This window comes from Pyxicephalus adspersus, chromosome 4, assembly GCF_032062135.1.
Source record: "Pyxicephalus adspersus chromosome 4, UCB_Pads_2.0, whole genome shotgun sequence".
Lineage (NCBI taxonomy): Eukaryota > Metazoa > Chordata > Amphibia > Anura > Pyxicephalidae > Pyxicephalus > Pyxicephalus adspersus.
Genome location: NC_092861.1, coordinates 146,779,582 through 146,799,328, shown reverse-complemented (window position 1 = coordinate 146,799,328; position 19,747 = coordinate 146,779,582). Strand labels below are relative to the sequence as shown.

The 19,747-nt window shown below is 42.3% G+C and overlaps 1 protein-coding gene across 1 annotated transcript in view; it reads left to right on the top strand.

The window, feature by feature from the left end:
* The first annotated feature begins 381 nt into the window (after positions 1-381).
* WDR26 (WD repeat domain 26) overlaps positions 382-19,747 on the top strand; it is a 49,101-nt gene continuing 29,735 nt past the window's right edge. The window contains exons 1-3 of the mRNA XM_072409912.1: positions 382-823; positions 13,495-13,594; positions 13,750-13,806. Coding sequence (XP_072266013.1) covers positions 528-823; positions 13,495-13,594; positions 13,750-13,806 — 453 coding nt within the window. The 5' untranslated portion in view covers positions 382-527. The remainder of the gene's footprint in view (positions 824-13,494; positions 13,595-13,749; positions 13,807-19,747) is intronic.

Below are 19,747 nucleotides of genomic sequence, written 5' to 3'. Positions count from 1 at the left end.
TTTCGTTCCTCCTCTTTCAACGGTATTCGGTCCGGTCAGTAGCCGGAGACACCGTGCCCTGGTTTCTCACTCTGTACTCACTGTTCTGCTTCTAGTTCCGCCTCCAGAAGGTCCGTCGCTCCTCCCACCCAGTCGCCTTCTCCTCCTTCACTGCTGTCAGGGCCGGAAGTGAACGTACGGCCAGTATAGGCATTTCCGGTGACGTCAGGGCCCGGACTCCATTAGTGCCGCAGCTGAGGGGGGAAGAAGCAGCCGCTGCCTGTGACAGCCCCGTAGCCGAGCAGCGTTGTGTCCCCCCCTCCCTCCCCGCTCCCCCCTCACCTCCCTCTTCCTCCTCCCTGTTCTCTTCCCCGGGAGGGGGACCGCGCCGTGTCCTCTCAACCTCCTCCACCACGGCCGCTCTCGGCGAGGAAAGTCTGGCCTCCGCTTCCTCCGACTCGGACACCGGCCGAGCATCCCCTCCCCCGCGGAAGAAGCTCCGAGCCTCGGAGGAGGCAGCGGCAGAGGCAGGGCTCGTCACAGGGAATATGCAGGCCAACGGGGCGGCAGCGGGCGGAGCGGAGCCGGGATCTCCCCCTTCTTCCTCCTCCCCCTCATCGTCTACCATGGCGGCCCAGAACGGCGGAGAGCTGCCGGCCCACTCCAATGGCCTCCTTACCAGCAGCAATGGCGACTCGTGTGCTGCTAGCAGCAGCAGTGGCGGTGTTGGTGGGGGAGGCGGAGGTACCGAGCAGCCCGGCCTAAAGAAGAAGAAGAGGCTCAGCCAGGCTGATGAGGACGTCATCCGCCTCATAGGACAACACCTGCACGGCCTGGGCCTCAAGTGAGTCTACACCGACAGTGTGATCAGTGCCTACATCGCCCTATGAGTGTGTGATCAGTGTGTACACCGACAGTGTGATCAGTGTGTGTACACCACCCTATGAGTGTGTTACAACAGTGTGTGTTCAATGTTTACATTGATTTGTGTGTGTGATCAGTGTGTACAATGACCTGTATGTGATCGCCCCCTTATGTTTGTGATGACAGTATGATCAGTGTGTGTGCGCAGGCAGTGTGATCAATGTTTACACTGACCTGTGTGTGACAACAGTGTGATCAATGTGTTCATGTTTACACTGACCTGTGTCTGATCACTGTGTATACTGTCCTGTGTGTGACGACAGTGTGATCAGTGTGTGTGTACACTGACCTGTGTGTGTGACAACTATGTGACCAGTGTGTACATTGATCTGTGTTTGTGTGTGATTAGTATGTTCATCTCCCTGTGTGTGTGCTGACAGTGTGATCAATGTTTATCTGTGTGTACCTACCTATGTGTGTTTAGTAGTATTGTTCACCTGTTTGTGCACTGATAAACATGTTTGTATACTGCATGATACTGATGGTGTGATCAGTGTATGTGTGCCCTGTCATTGGTGACACTGTCAGTCTGATCAGTGTGTGTACCTCTGTCACAGTATGTAGACATTAATGGCACTGTCAGACATAATGGTGTGTAACATTTTGTGGCACTGACATCTATGGCCACCGACAGTCTGATCAGTGTATGTATACTGTCAGCTGTGGCACTGACAGCCTCATCTCTGTGTGTGCAGACAACTATGGCACTGACAGACATATTAGTGTACGGTAACATTTGTTACTGACAGCCTGATTAATGTTGGTGTCTGTACAACCCTCTCAGGTACTGACAGTCTTATGATTCCTTGACATCTGCAGCACTGACACTGAGCAGAGTATTTCGGTGTCTCAGACACTGGTGGGCCTGATCATTGATCTCAGAAGTTCCAACACTATAAACAGTGCTTGTACAGCAACTTTGAGACCCCCAATCAGTGTTTGAACTCTGATATCTGTGGCGTTACAGGTGAGGTGAACAATGCATGTGTTTATGAGGTCCCAACAATGGTTGTTCATCTTAGGCACTGATAGTCTGTTCACTGTGTACATATCGCCCTCAGCGGCATCTAGGGATTCGTTTATATCAGTGCTGTGAGGTGCCCATATTCCAATCCTTATGTTGGTGCACAGTGTGATAAAGCACTGATATAATGATCCTTGTGTCTTCAAAGGCATCTTAAACACAGATATCTCATCAGTGGCGTGCTCTGATATTACTGATGCATTGTCTGCACTGTCCTCTGTGGCACTGATATCCTGATTGTTGTGTTTACATCACACTGATATCCTGGATGAGATGTCTTTACGCCCATTCTCTGTGGCACTGTTGCATCAACAATATCTTATTGACCAATATTGGTCTGCACTGATATCCTGATGGTGGTATCTGTACTCCAGCACTGTTTATATAACAAAATCTATGCTTCATCACCTAAGGCACTGATATCATGCGTGAGAGGTGCTTGTGTACCACCCTCTCTGAAGCACTGATATCTTTAATATTGGTTTGCACTGATATCCTGATGGTGGTGTCTGTACTCCAGCACTGTTTATATAACAAGATCTATGCTTCATCACCTAAGGCACTGATATCATGCATGAGAGGTGCTTGTGTACCACCCTCTCTGAAGCACTGATATCTTTAATATTGGTTTGCACTGATATCCTGATGGTGGTGTCTGTATTCCAGCACTGTTATATAACAATTGAGTTCTATGCTTCATCATACTAAGGCACTGATATTATGTGTGAGGTGAGTGCACGACTTTCTGTAAGGCACTGATATCCCCAATCATCATGTCAAGCACTGATATCCCTCTTCTGAGACACTGATGTCCCAGTTGATATCTGTGCTCCAGCCTGGGTAATATATTCACCCTGATAGGAGCCACATCACAGAACCCAATTGGCATGTTTATCCTGACACATGAGCCACTGATAAGACACTGACTACCTCTTTACAATGTGACCACTGACCCCAGGCACTGATGGCCTCTGCAGCATTCCTGTAATACAGGAAAACCCAAACACTGATAATAAAGTATGCACTGACTGATAAGTGTGTGTCTGACACACAGGAACCAGTTTCAGTGTGTGCACTGAAATGTAAACAGATCAGAGGTGCACACTGTGTTCCTGAAATCTGGGACACTTTGTCTCCTATGCATACGTTTAAATGACACAAGGCACTGACATCCTGATCAGTGTATTTGTATTTTGCAATCAGAGGTAAACCTGTTTCCCTGGTGCGTGTGGGTGAATATGTTGTGTTGGGGGAGAAAGTGTCGCTTGCTGTGTGGAAAGGCGGCTTGTCATCTAAATATAGGGCAGATGTATAAAAATATAGTATCAGTGCAACAATAAATGCGTCTCTGCATTATCCTGGCTTTATGAATCTCCTGTGGTATTTTTTATTTTTTTATTAATATTATACAGTATTTATTTAGCGCTAACTTATTACACAGCGCTGTACAAAGTCCATGGTGATGTCACTAGCTGTCCCTCCGGAGGAGCTCGCAATGGGCAGCACAGTGGCCCGGAGGTAAGTGCTCTGGCCTTTGCAGATCTAGGTCCCAGGTTCGAATCTTGGCCAGGCTAAAGTCCCTACCATAGTCGTATGTCATTACCCCAGTATAAGGGCAGTTTTAGGGGGAAGCCAATTAACTTAACTGCATGTTTTTGGGCTGTGAGAGGAAACCCGCACAAACATGGGGAGAACCTGCAAACTCCATGCAGATAGTGTCCTGGCCGGGACTCGAACCTGGGACCCAGTGGTGCAATGGCCAGAGTGCTAACCACTGAGCCACCGTGCTAACCACAGTTACAGAAATGCTTCTGGTGCGAGCCACATCTAGCTTCCTAATTTATGGCAGTGTTCCCCCTAGACTTTTTTTTTTAGCTGGGCACACCACCTGGCACTTTTCAGTAAGCACTCAGCTGTTTTTCGGTGGTTACTGAAAAGTTGGGCCACACTACAGAGGCCTTTTTATAGCTGGGGTATAATGCGAAGATGGTGATACAATAGGACATTTTTTTAGGGGGTGAAAGCTGACAGAATTCAGCGCTCAACCCAGAACTTTTTTTAAGCTGGTTGGGAAGAAGTTGTAGGCCAGTGGCAGCCTCTGTACTGTCACCCAACTCATTAGTAACCACTCAAAAACAGCCAGGTGGTTCCTGAAAAGTGTTGGGTGGTGCGCCCAGCTAAAAGGGTCTGGGGAGATTTAGAGGGTTATTGAGTTTCTTTGGCAACAACAACTGGGAACTCTAAACTTATTTCCCCACTTTTTGATCACCCATCTACAACTTCTCACTGCCCAACTGAAAAACAAATTCTGGGGAGGGCACTGCACGGATTTATTTCCTGTTAGTAGATCCGTTATTTTTCAACAGGCTCTATTGCCCAATAAAATGATCCGTCGAAGCATTAGGAAGTAATTTCGCACTGATAGGGGTGCTCACAATGATATTATATTTATCCTAAAAGTGGAACATCAAGTTGGAGTCGCCTTTAGTTTGATAGAACAGCTGGGCACACCACCCTGCACTTTTCAGTAACCACCCGGTTGTAATTTTCTGTACAGGATGCGTTGTACAATGAGGTATACATTGTCCAAGTCAATCTTCCTAATATTGAGGAACCTTTAAAATAACTTTAAGGTCTCAAGGAACTTTTGTAAAAATGTATGATATGCCAAATACATGGTACATTGGCCTGGTGATCATTGAGAAGAATACCTCATACTTTGCTGGGCAAAGGGAAGAATGTCACCCTTACAGATAGCCAAAAAGATCATTGGTGTTGGTAGTTTTGGCTAACTGACCTGAGAGGCACAAATTGCCCATTGCTTACAGAACCCCTGGCAACCTCTGGAGGAATCCTGGCTGAGAAATACTGGCCTAACCATGTGAGTGATCCAATACGAGCAGCTGACTGGGTGGAGCATTATTAATAATATTATTCAGGATTTATATAGTGCCAACATAGTACACAGCCCTGTACATTAATAGGGGTTGCAAATGACAGACCAATACAGACAGTGATACAGGAGGAGGAGAGGACCCTGCCCAAAAAAGCTTTACAATCTAAGAGGCATATATCTATTAGGAACAGAATTATACTATATGAGCTACAATGGCGGATATCTGACCATTACCCTGCTGGACACTTGTTGGACTTCCAAGACCATGGGTATTTGAGTTTTATCCCCCCCCCCCTTTCCTTTGTGGCTACAACAGCCTCTTGCCCCTTAAATTATTCACAGGTTTGAGACAAAAAATTTTTTAAATTATTATTTTTTTTTTTATATGGCCAAAAATAACACCTAGTAAATCACAAGGTACAGTTTTGCCATACCATCGGCCTTCGTAAAAGGGTTTCAGTACAGCCCATCATCCCAATGGAGAAATAAGAGAACACTTTTGTTTTATACCATCTACAGTTTTGACCATACCCTTGATCATTATACCTTGATTATTATACATTGTACATTATATATACACATTATACATATATTTATATATTTTTATATGATGTTTCTAGTACCCCTGAGGAAGCCCAATGGGGGAAATGCTTTGGGGATGAAAGACCTCCCAACCAACACATACTACTATCACTCCAGCTTAAATTAGAAATTAATGTCTAGTTGAGATTGATACTCCATTCAAAATCTATATACATGAACGGTTGTCACTTTATTGTGACAGTAATTGTTGTACTAAAGTCTGAACCCTTTTAAATTGCACCACAATTTGTTTGTATCTACACCTCATGTTATTACTAATGACTTCCTCACTCATAACCTCACCACACGCACGGCTCCAAGACTTTTCTAGAGCTGCCCCAGCTCTCTGGAATGGTCTTCCTCGTCCTACTTTCGGCTCATTTAAAAAAGCCCACAAAACCCAACCTTACCTACCATCTTCTTCTGTTTCCTAAACCCTCACTACTTACCACCAATCCTTATCTCCCCACCTATTGTGTGATACTTCCCCACTTCTCTTAGATTGTAAGCTCTTCTGGGCAGGGTCCTATTCTCGTGTGTCACCGTCTGTCATTTGCAAGCTCTATATAAATCCTGTTTAATAAAAATAATAATATTGATGGTGATGTATCCAAAGTCAAGATTGTATACCCTTCTCCATGTTTTCTCTCTGTTCTTACTGTCGCGCGGTTGATACCTGAAACCAAAGACTTTGTTTTTTATTATTTGTGTAACAAAAGTTGATACACGCTTCCCTGGACTAGTTTGTCTATAACAACATGGTTGTCTGACGTGCGGCTTAGGTGTATTTATTGAGATGTGAGTCAGGTGCTGGTCTCCTGGTGTTTTCTGAATGAAGATCAGAGACAGACACCCTACCATGGTGTATATGGCAGCCTCTGAGTCATTGCTACCCTGCCCGGGTGTGCTAATAATCAGGTCTGACTCAGACACTCTGTGTTATAGATGGGAGTAGGGAAAATGCTTCAGTGATGTTTGGGATTAATCTATTTGTAGAAGGCAATGTGTTTTGTAGCTGAGACTCCTGTTTGTATCCATGTTTGCAGTAGGTTTTAATTAAGGGAGTTGCATGGTTAAGGTCTGAAGAATTTTGTGCACTTTGAGTGGATCGTGCCTCCCTTTGCTAGCTGCAAGCCAGCGATCTGTTATCCATTCTCTTTTTATGCTGTATATAATGATCTCCTAGATTGTAAGCTCTTCGGGGCAGGGTTCTCTCCTCCTCCTTTTTTTTTGTTTTCCTTCAGCCATCTTAATCACAGGCTATGCTTAACAACTCTTTCATGCACAATCTTGCAGTTGACACACCACCTAATAATTCAGGAACTCATCGATTGGGTTCAGCAACCAGTTGTTTACATATTCAGGCTCTTATTGATTTAAATGCCCTCATGCGTCTCCTTTTAGCAGTGCTTGGGGTTTTGATTTGCACCTAAGGCTCTGTGAAGTTTTATATGTACAGCTGGCACATGAATGCTGCATACAGTGCTCGGCCTGTGTCGTAGACCTGAAAATACATGCCCGCTTGTACTCACAGGGCCTTGGCTACATGTCAGTGTCTGTTTATAGACAGGCTTATCTTTGTGCTGCAGTGCCTGTACTTCCAGGCCCAGCTCTAAGGTGGCAGTTACATTTCTGTAATGATTAGCTACTTGTGCACCGTTCATATTGCATGCTGGTTGGGAAGTGACCAAATTAGAAGCTTCTAGATTGTAAGCTCTTCTGGTCAGGGTCCCCTCCTCCTCCTGTGTCACTGTTTGTATCTGTCTGTCAATTGAAACCCCTATTTATTGTACAGCACTGCGTAATATGTTGGTGGTATATAAATCCTGTTTATTAAATATTATTATTGTGACTTGTGGCAATTTGCTTGCACCCCTCCTTAATGAGGTAACCCTCTCTGTTGGTCCTGGTGACCATGGCCTTTAGTATGGCCTGTGCTATGTTTTTCTCAACATTTTTATATTGGGGAAAACCCTTGAAATACCTTTTAGGGCTTGGGGAACCCCTTCTATAATTACTATATCCAAGGCGGTCAGTAGGAAGAATTACATTGCTGGCCATTGGAATTAATGCCAACCTTACAAATAGCTGTAAAAGCAGATCGAAAAAATCATTGGTGTCACATAACTGTTTAAGGAGCCCCTAGTAACCCTGGTTGAGAAACACCAATGTACACACATCAGGGCTGATAGGGGATGGCATGTGTACAGCACTCGTACCCCGTCCTGGCGGATCCACGAAAGATCGCAATGAAAGTGACATGGAGAGAGCACAGCGGGGTGTCGTTCTCCCATCTCTGTAGAGCAGAGCGGTGCGGTTCATGCATCGGGCAGTCTCTTGTCATTGAAAACGATTGTGAAAGATCGTTTCCAACAACAATTTTCGCTCATGCAAAATGTGTTTCACAACACAAGAGACTGCACAATGCATGAACGAGTGCTGTACATATGTACCGCGCCATTCTGCTCTATGGAGAGGAGAGAATAACGGAGCAGCACCCCGCTGTGCTCTCTCCCCTTTACTTTCATTACAATTGTTCCTCATCTGTAAATCCGCCAGGTCGGTCGTCTGCATGACGAGCGCTGTTCACAACGCCACATTCTTCTCCAATATCGGCCCTTATCACACGAGAATCGTCTGGTGTGTATACGTAGCCTTAGACCCAAAAGTATTCCCGGCAAAATTCACCAGGATAAAAGAAAAGTATTGCAACCCCTACATATTTTTTTTTACATTTTTAGGCTGATTTGTTGCTCGCCTGATATGTTTTCTCTCCCTGCTGATCAGCACAGTTTGTACTTGTAATGTTTACAAATGCCAGTTGTGGTCTCCATGCTTATGCAAACTATACTACTAGACATGGAGCATCCCTGGCATCAGCCCCATGCTCCAGCGCTGCTTGGGATCTGCCTATGTTTAGCCTGTGTTAGAAGCTTATAAATATGTGACAGACACAACATACTGCTGCTATATGCAGACTCCTCCAGATGGGAGGATTGTTGTTTTTCCTGCAGCAGCAGACCTGAACATTGTCTTTCTTTTTGCTCCACTCCTAAATAGAAAAGAAGGGAGGGGGAAGGAAGGTGTAATATGATGGGTTTCTGGCTCAGAAGGGGTTAAAATCTGCCTGCCCCAGGGTGGATAAGGGAGGGAGATGTTTACATCCAGCACTGAGCTGAGGAATTAAAGTGCTCCAGTGACACAAGGGAGGGAGGGGGCTCAGTGGTGGTGGGGGGAGGTGCGGACTTGGAGGAAGCCCTGGGCCCAGGGGGTATCTGCTAACAGAGGGAGTAAAGGATCCATGGTATTACATAAGCTTCAACTGTGTTGTTTGGACAGAACAATTACTTTGTCCAGTGTAGGCCTAAAAGCAGCCTTCTGATTAGCTCAATGTAGCTCCCCTTGTTCTTGCTCACCTAGAGGTGGCAGTAAACAATGGTAGGATCCAGGCTGTGCTGTACTGAGGGATTAACTCTTTGCAGAGCTCTTAAAGGGTCAGGCTTCCCTATTATTATTTATATAGTACCGACATATTATGCAGTGCTGTACAAAGTCAGTTATGCCATTAATACAGTCTAAGGTCAATTTTGGAGGACCAATTAACCTAACTGCATGTTGGAGGAAAACCCACACAAACACAGGAGAACCTGCAAACTCCATGCAGATAGTGTTTTGGCCAAGATTCAAACCTGGGACCCCCCCCCCCGTGTTGTTCCTGATGGCTCCTGGATTGTAAAATCGACTACCATGGTCATATTCCTTGGTTAGTTCATTGGGGAATTCAGCTTCCAAACTCCCCTTTTTTTTTTTCTTTTTTTCCTTTTTTTTTTTTATATATATTAAATGTGTAAATGCAACAGGAGGTATTGGAACAAAGGTTGGGTGGGAGGCTGGAATGATGAGCAGAAGGCTTGTCCATTTTTAGAGCTTCCCGATTTTTTTTGGAATGGTCTTCCTCATCCTATTTGGCTTGCTACTACTTTCTGCTCATTTAAAAGAGCGCTCAAAACCCAACGCCTCAACCTCATCTACCCATCTTCTTCTGTCTCCTAAACCCTCACTACTTCCCACCATTCCATATCTCCCCCTCCTTTCATGTGCTTCATAACCCACACTTAGATTGTAAGCTCTTCTGGGCAGGGCCCTCTCCATCTCCTGTGTCACTGTCTGTCATTTGCATCCCCTATTTATTGTACAGCGCTGTGTAATATGTTGACGCTATATAAATACTGTGTATTAATAATATTTGGAGTATTAGACAATAGAAGGCCTACTATATGTGCATATTTCCCTTTTGTTTTTGCACTTTACCGGTAATCTATCATTTGGACATCCTAAAACGTTGTGCACATGCATAGGACATTCCGCCATTTTTCAGATGGTAAGATCAGAATTCCATTTGGGTGCAATCATTAATTTATGGTCACGATACAACTTGTATACTTTTATATATTTAATAATACAACTGATCTGTTCAGAACCAGACCCAAATGCAAAATAAATAAATAAATCTTTTGATAGATCAGCTGCTGAATTTCCTAAACAATAATTTCAGAACTGATAGTTTTAAAGTGCAACTCATTTTCACTCTTCCATTTTTGCAGAAAGGGCAGGTGATGTCTCTTCTGAGTAGTTAGTCTTACCTTCCTGATCACTTCAAGAAACTGTTTAAAGAAAAAAATGCTGAGCTGCACATGCGCAGCTCAGCGTTGGTTGCTAGAATATACAGCAATTCCAACTTTCTCTAAGTGTGCCGGGACTAAATGAACTCTAACGCACCTGCGCAGGCGTTCTATGTCATTGAAGCCTGGCCAATCAAGATGGCTTGCAGGACGAAAAGGGAGAAGATAGCAGTGCCCTGCGATGGACCTGACCTGGATAGATAAATATAGCGGGTTTAGTTCTGCTTTAACAGATCACAAGTGAAAATTTGCTCACCAGATATTGGCCCAGGGACTCCCTGGCTTGATGCAGCCAACGTGGATCCAAAAAATATCCCTGTCCTGCTAAATATCAGCATTTCATAGGCCTGTTATTGCATAAACAAATGAGAAAAAAACAACCTCTTTTTAAAGGGGGGGGGGTGTAAGTTGCACACATTATGCTTTTTAATGAAAGTTTCAGTGTGCTTGTGGGAAACTCTGGCATGTTTACCCATCCAGCTATAAATATACCCAGAAAAGCACAAAATACAGCTGTAAAGTTGACCTGTCTGCACAGGATCACTTGTATAAAATTGCATCAATTGATCACAGAAATGTGAAATGCATGCAGTGGCCTGCAAGCAGCGGAAAGACAATGTTCTAGCAAACAGGTAAGGTAACTTACTTTTTTTTTATTTTAGCAGGTATGTAATTCTATACAATTGATCCTGTTCTGATCGGGTCACTTTAAGTGCTGGAAGACATGCCTGCTGTATTGGTCGTAAGTCCTTTGGGCTTGGTCAGGCATTGTTTTCCATGATGTCCCAATCATGGTGGAACACATTCAGGTGCCGTTATATTTGTATGGCACCCCAGGTCATCTACAGCCTGTGTGGTTTAAAATAGAGCAGGAACTATTTCAGGGACCTGTCTAAAATAAATGAGCTGTGGTATCGGTGCCCCACAATCCATGATGAAGTGAGCTGTGGTTTATTTTATCACAACCCAAGGTGATGTGAACAGACCTTGTAGTCATGGCTTTTCCTGTGTTATATCTGTAGAGTATTCTGGTATTTAGTGACCCCTTAGCATGCTGGGTAAAAACCAACAAGGTTCTATAGTTGCCCCAGAATTACTCACACATCGGGAGAGAATATTTTAGGCTGTCATTGGGGACTTTTCATTTTGAATATGCTAGTTTCCCTGCTTCACCTTGTTTTTGCATTTTCTGTCTATTTATTGCCTAGCATGCTTCTGTAGTTCAGAAGTATTTTTGGCTAAGCTCAACACATGCAACTAATGCAATGTAACCTTTTACCAATTAAAGGATATGTGTTTTTATACCTGTCCAGACCTGAGATCAATGCATCTATATCATATACTGCAGGTCTCTCAGGCATGGGAGGGGACCTGATTTTTATCTTGCTCCGGGTAAATACCAGTTTCAGGTCTTCCATCCCCTAAACTATGACTGACAATAAAAGTAAAAACCGTAGACTGATCATCTCATGTGTCACTCCACTCTCTATCCTCCTACCAGCACACTCCATATATATTGCTGTACAGCAGGTGTACCTTATTTATTTTTTAATGAGTTAGGAAAAACTATGACTTTATTACACTTTATCTCTGGTGACCTGTGTGTTTGGTTTTGATTTTGTTTTTTTTATTTTTGGTCTTTTTTTTGTATGTGAGACACAGCAAACCTTGCAACATATGTTCAGCATGCAGGTGGGTTCCAGGATCTGCAGATGACTCACAAGAGGCTGTCACCTGGGCTTGGGCTCTACAACATTTTATATGTATATATGCAATATTAATCATTTTCAATCTTGACATGTAGTGTCTTTTGTGTGATGTTGAGTACTGTATGAATGTAAATGGAATAGTATGTCTAGATATCCTGGAAAACTTTTTTTTTAGTGGACTTGGTGTAATTGTAACGTGGTAATTGTATGCAACATTGTTTTGTATTTTCAATATATGTGATATAAATCTAGTTATTCACATTTTTTTGCCACCAAAACCCCTACTGTCTTCCTCTTTATTCATATGGAAGGCGTTCCCTTAGAACTAAAAGTTATTTTAACGATTCCCCTATGTTAAAAAGGGTCAAGACAAAGCTGTAGGGGGAAACCTGGTTGAGAAACACTTCTGTAGAGTATGATTGTAATATATGCATAAAAATAGTATATGACATACATTCATGCTGGTCCTCTTTTAGCTGATGTGTAACCTACTAGTGTGTTGTGTGGGTGTAAATGGCAGCTTTAGAAAGAAAAATAAAAGTGGCAGCCACATGGTGTATACATTTTATTCCTGTTATGTATAGTTCACTATAGATCTACATCTCATGCTATGGTGTCATGGGATCATGACCAAAGCTTCATGATTATTTGTGTCTGCTGACATGGAATTTCCATTAAAGGGAATCTCCAGGTAAAAAAAGCACACTTGGGGGCACAGTGACATGTTCTCTTGTTGAAATGAGGTGCCTTTGCTGTACTTCAGAGCGCCAAGACTATGTAAGCTTTGTCAGGTGGAGAAAAGTGCCCAAATTACCTGACCTATCCAGTGTTTCCTCCAGACTCTTTTAGCAGGGCGCACCACCCGGCACTCTTCAGTGACCACCCAGCTGTTTTTATCTGGTTGTTGAAAAGTTGGGTAACAATAAATGGGCCACCACCCATCTTCTAAACATGTTTGGGGAGAATGCGGTATCTATAAGGTCCTAGTGATTTACATGTGCTCAGTCAGAATGGAAAAAGATGTATGGCTGAGTGCCAACAGGTGGGAAGTCTTCTTGGAAGAGAACCTTTCACTTTGTCCATTAAAGCAAAATATTTGTAAAAATAGGATTTTTGTTTCAAAGTTTTTACTTTTGTAAATGAGTCTTATGTATAATTGCACTGACTCCCCAGCCACTCTCTCTGCTCCTCCAATGACCTACTAATGACTTCTGCACTCATAACCTCATCACATGCACGGCTCCAAAACCTTTCTAGAGCTGCCCCGACTCTCTGGAATGGTCTTCCTCGTCTTATTCAGCTTGCTGCTACTTTCTGCTTATTTAAAAGAGCCCTCAAAACCCATCTTTTCATCCTCACCTTCCCCTCTTTTTCTGTCTCCTAAAACCCTCACTACTCACCCAGCAATCCATGTCCTCCTATTGTGTGCTACTTCCCCCACCTCTTAGATTGTAAGCTTTTCGGGCCAAGATCCCCTACTCCTCCTGTGTTACTGTCTGTCATTTGCCCCCCTATTTAATGTACAACTCTGCGTAATATGTTGGCGCTATAATAAATATTGGCCCCATCGTGGCAAGGCAATGGTTCTAACTACTGAGCTACCTATAGGTCCAGTTAGCAATTTGTCTTCTAGAGATGCCTACAGTTAATGTTGCTGCAGCTCCTAGTAAGGTTTCTGACACTGTATCTCTCTTGCAGCCAGACGGTTGACCTCCTCATGCAAGAATCAGGATGTCGCTTAGAGCATTCTGCAGCTACCAAATTCCGCAACCATGTCATGGAAGGGGAGTGGGACAAGGTAATGCTGTTACTGCCACTCCATTTAACCTTTCAGGGCAGTTGATGGGTGCACAGATAAGATATTGATATGAGATGCTTTATATATAAGGAAGTGTTTGTTGTGGTGAGAATGTTTGGTAACACTCTGAAGCTGTTTTGGTTTGATCTTTGCAGGCGGAGAACGATCTTAATGAACTGAAGTCCTTAGTGCACACTCCTCATTCAGTTATGGTAAGTCTCTTTTCTGCTCAGATTTCTCCTATTGTAATTGAGTAATTTGTCTTGTAAATGTCATTTTTTTAAATCTTATTTGAGACCTGTTGTTAGCTTAAAAAGTTGTACAAAAAATCATGTAGTTTAAATGCCTACTTGCACCGGCTTATACTATTCATTTAAGATTTTTAATATATGCTGGGACCACTTTGAGGAGAGAGGATTTCCCAGCACAGCCACAGTTCCTCCTCCTTCCAGCCATCTTATAGTCAATACGCTTTTCAGTGTTCTCCCTGGCTCCTTTTAGCCAAGCCCACCACCCAGCACTTTTCAGTGAACACCCAGCTGTATTTGGGTGATTTCTGAAGAGTTGGGTGACAATACAGGGGCTTCCACTTGTCTACAGCTTAAAATTCTGGAAGTGCTGGCCAAGCTCCTCTGCTCTCCCCTTCACCTTGCTGCATACAAGCAAAGGTAAATACTAAAGCATGTTATTCAGTGAGAAGTATTATTTGCTGGAACTGCTAACATCACGTCCAAGATAGAGGCACCCAGTACTATTCTCAGGACATTTGGATACCTACATAAAGGAGGCCTTTAAAGGTTCATACAAGTAAAAAAATGATACATTTACATATAAACCTGTAGGATTGATGGTCTAGTGATAGGGTCAATTTACTAAAAGACTCCAGTGTAAAGGGAATATTAAACATGCTATTGCTGATTTCGGCTTATATTCATGCTAATGCAGTGTTCAAACCAGAATTTTTTTTTCTATCTGGGTGTGAAGAAGCTGTAGGCAGGTGGTATCCTCGGTATTTTAACCCAAATCTTCAGTAACCACCCAAAAACATCCGGGTGCTGGGTGGTGCGCCCAGCTAAAAGGGCCTGGGGAGAATACTGTAGATGCTCATTAGGCTAACTGAATGGCTTGTCCTTATCTAGAGGGACTGTTCAGTCTTTGATGTCACTAGGGGGTGGGTTAAATGTCAATGATTACAACAGTGTCCTTGTAATTGGGCAATCACTGAACACCAATGCTGAGGATAGTGGTTATAAGGATTTGCTATGGTTGAATATGCTGCATGTCCCACACTGCTTCTCTTGTGGGAAATTTATGTCCTAAGCTATGTAGGCACCATTGAGCCAGGAAATCCTTTCACCCAACAGTGCCTACAAATTAATTGCATTTAAGCATTCAGTATCAGCTAGCACTTTGCATGCAGGGACCTTCGGGGTAAGGCTACGTACACACGTCAGATGATTTACGTCCGATAATCGCCTCAGGGCTGATATCGGATGAAAATCTGACGTGTGTACAGTGCTCATCATTCATGGATCTGTCCTGGCGAATCCAGGAACGATCATAATGAAACTAAAGAGGGGAGAGCTTAGTTGGGTGCTGCCCCCATCATTCTCCTTCCTCCACTCTCCATAGAGCAGAACAGCGCTATATGTACAGCGCTCGTTCATGCATCATTCAGTCTTTTGTCGTTGACAAGCATTGTGAAAGATCCTTTCCATCGACAATTATTGCATGTGTGTACCCAGCCTAAGGTTTGATAAAAAGCAAGGAATGGGCCAAGGGCTGTAGCTGGCAGTCCCCTAAGGGGTACAATATTATGAGCAGACATATATAATGGAAGCTTTTTACTATCGGAAACATTCATTATTGCTCTGAGATTTTCCAGTCAGTTTCCAGCAATGCCTATCTTCCTTGCCCATTATGGAAACTAACTGCCCAAGGCCTCAACTGTACTGCACTGCATGAGAGGTAATATGTTATGTTAAGGCAGCCTATTATAAATTCACTTCTAACATACAGCAGCATATTAAAAATGCACCCTAGGTTGGATTTACTTTATTGTTTAATAATTTGATTAGTAAATTACTGGAAACAGTGGTAGGTTTTTGTAAGTGAGCAGACACTGAAACAAAAAGCTGCATGTTCCCATGTCTGATTGTACTCTAACCATTGCCAGCTTAACCTCCAAAGGTCGATTCATGACACAAGGCTTTCTGTGTTTGTTCAGGCCTGTACTAGTCACTGCAGACTGTATGATGTGTGCTAAGAATAGTAACACACATGTTTAATACTGGTAGGCAGTACAGCAGCTGGGAATACATCATTGTTTCTCAAAATGTGCCATGCATTCCCCTAGAGGGTAGGTGTACATGTTATGAGCGCACTTAAAATGTTATAGGTTTGGAGGATTTAAACAAGAATATGAAATGTTCAGTCCCGAGATGAAAGTTCACTCAACTTTGGAGTAGAGTAGCAAGTCGGCTGGAGTCACTGCCCCATGTAACCATGGCTGAATGCCCGGTGCTGCAAACGGTATCTGTGGTACGAAATGACCGCCTATCAACTTTTTTGGCTTTTTATTTTGGATACATTTTTTTGAGGAAAGATTAAAACCCTCTATAAGATGTTTTTATTGCTGTCTTCAAGGGTAAAACATCCTTTTGGTTCTTTTGACCATTGTTGCCAGTCCAGAAAATGATGGGTAGTCCAGATTTTTTGTGGACAGCATGGTGGCTCAGTGGTTAGGACTCTGGCCTTTGCAGCAGTAGTTCCCAAGTTCAGATATTGGCCAGGACACTGTTTGCAGGTTCTCCCCGTGTTTGTGTGGGTTTCCTCTGGGTACGCCAGTTTCCTCCCACATTCTAAAAACATGCAATTAGGTTAATTGGCTTCCCCCAAAAAGTGTCCTTAGATTGTGTTAATGACATATGACTATGGTAGGGACATTAGATTGTAAGGGACAGCTAGTGACATTGACTATGGACTTTGTACAACGCTGCATATGTTGGCACTATATAAATACTGGTTAATCATAATAACGGTCACCAGAAAAAGAGCTCTAGTTGGGTGGCAGCTAAGAGGTGATTTTCTTTCACTTCTGTTGATTTTGTTTAGGATTTTACAGCATTTTTGTCCCCAACAGACGGGTTCTGTTATTTTCCTACACTGTATAATATAGTGGCCATGTTGATAGAGGGATGGCTATGCTTCCTCACGTCAGTATTGCCTATTGGTGTTTGGTGCTTTTACTGGTAGAAAACTATCCAGGAAAGCAAAATTGCAGAACTGTAAGCAGTGACATTACTATGTGTCCTTGATGGAAAGGAAGATTGGTTAGGAAAAGACAGAGAGCTTTTTTGTCATTAGTTACCCCTACAAAGCTATGTATGTGTTCCCTGCTTGCTGATGGACCAATATGAGGATTTTGTGTGGGTTTCTGTTGCCAGTAGACAGGCATGGTAGAGCTTAGAAAATCAAGACTTAATTTTATTCAGACTCTTGTATTGTGTAAACCCAACCCGTTTTGTGGTTTCAGAAGATTCCTCTTTATCAGGGCTTGGTACTGTTCAACAAAGCATGTACTGAACTGTTAGACTTGTAAGGTTCCTGAAGGTAAATTGGTGTGATCTTTTGTCACGTCTGCGGTGATTCTCCATTGGTCCTGGTGACAATTCTTTGGTACAGAAAGTAATAGTAAATCATATTTTTTTTTTATTTCTGTTTTAAGAACAGGAGTTGAGGGGGAAATCTGTTCTGGCGACAACAATTTGAGAGATTGTCTAGACTTGGGGGAATATTCTTTTACTTTGTAATGTGTGTTAGGAGCAGGAAATGAAGAGAAATCTTGATAGGACACGATCGATTTTGCGTTTTTACTTTTTTTAGTTTTGGTTAATAAAAAAAAAAAAAAAAAAAAAACGAATAGAGCATATGGTCATCTTAAGTAACAGTATCAGGTAAACAGGCAGAGTTCAAGCCAGACTTTTGGGAGCATTGAGTTGTTCTGTAATTTATCCACCAGCTTTTTATTTAAAGAGGAACTAAATCCAAAAACTAGTCTTTCAATTATTAATCTCTTCGTACTTGCACTAAAATGTCAGTCTTCCCTGGTGGCACTGGCTGGGTCAGCTTGTATCCATGAAAAATATATTGATTTATGAAGTGTTTAGAAGTGGCCAGCTTGTGACTGGCAAGTCCCTCACTAGCTGGAGCCCTCTGCACAGAGAGCTCACAAGCTGAAAAGAAGCAGGAAGTAGCTGCAGACTGAGCAGTCCCATTTGTGACATGAAAGTCCCAGGCAAGGAAAGAATAAAAAAATCAGCATAGGAGTGGATTAGAAACACTCCCATCAAGGATGGCATTTCCCTGGTTGCACTTCACCGCCTAGGCGATGGAGTGACCTGGTGGTGTGGCTAGAGCTCTTTTTTCATGTATGTTTTAAAGCAAGCTGAATGTTATCCATAACTAAAAGTTGATTTTGTGAGTATATGTACGCTTTAAATCTTCCTTTAAGTTTGGTATTTGTGGGTCCACTCAGACACTTACAGAACAGAGGGAAAGATTTTCAATGTTTGTAAACAAGTAATGCATTTTGCTGGTTTATTATAAAGTGTTGTTGCTAAATCTGATTTTAGTTCTCCCATTTGTAAATGTAAAGACACATTACCAGAAATGTGACCAAACATATGACAAGGTTGTGCAGAATGATCTATGTTGGTGTAAAATGAGTTTGCTGTCATAAAAAAGAATATCCCCAGTCCTTTTGTGTTACTAGAACACTCGCACTCATTGTGTCAGTACAAATGTGTATGGTTAATTCTAGCGATTTGTCCCCACACTAAAAACAATATTGTCAAAAATGCTGGGCATCCATTTTTCTAGAGCTTGCAGGTTCTTTTGTGATTGCTTATTGTCTTTACCTTTTTTCCGTGTCCCTGTGTGGTCATCAAATCTGTTAATGCTTCAAATAGGTTTTGTGATTAGCCACCTTCCAACTTTTTGTTATGTTGTGGTGTGTTTTGTGTTGTTTTTTTTTTGTTTTTTTGTTTTTTCTTCTTTCTTTTTTTTTTCCCTGTGAATAAATTAAATAAAAAAAAAAAAAGATTGACTTTTCTGTGTTCTTTACCTGCAGTTAATAGAGTGACGGGCATCTTTGATAAATACTGTCCTTGATTTTACAAAGCCTTGCACATTTTAATCACTTATTAACTGATAGCTGCACAATGGTTGCTTAGCATTGTCGTCGCTGTAAGACGTACCTTTTGCTGCGGCCAAATCACATTAGTGATCCTTCTGTTTCTGTGGAAAACTGTCTCATATGAGAAGTGTATTAATAGCACTTCACCTCTCCTGCTGCGATAGTTCCTTTTACTGCACTGTTGGACCTTTTAACCCAAATCTGTCACCCCCAATATTGTGATCATGGTGTCCTCTGGAAGGCTTCATGCAAAAAAATAAAATCTAATTTATCTGCAATGGCATGTATTTAACAGCTCATTTGCAAGGTACAGCTGCACTTTCAAAATAATAAATACAAAATTGAAATTTTAAATGTGCAAATTATTAAGGTAACCAGTGCATGCTGGCACCATAAAGTGTAGCCAGGCCTCTTGGTATGAATGGTCACAATAGGGTTGATTCAAAAGTTTGAATACACAGATGGAATAAAATATATGTACACACATACAATGATATGACTATGGACTTTTTAAAGTGCTGTGGAATATGTTGGCTATATATATATATATATATATATATATATATATATATATATATATATATATATATATATATATATATATATATATATATATATTTATTCACACACGGTGGTTCAATGGTTAGCACTTTGCATCGCTGTGTCCCAGGTTCGAATTGTGACCAGGACACTATCTGCATGGAGTTTGTTCCTCTGGGTACTCCGCTTTCCTCCCACATCCCAAAAACATGCAGTTAAGTTAATTAACTTGGCAAAAAAAAAATCTGACCTTAGACTGCATTAAAGACATATTACTTGGTAGGGACATTAAAATGTGAACGCCAGCTTTGCATGGCAGGGTAGGAGACATGATTACTGTGCTGTAGTGTAGTAACAAGTTCATCTTTGTCATTTTTATTTACTCTTTCCTTTCCCCAATGTCTCTTGAGGTCACC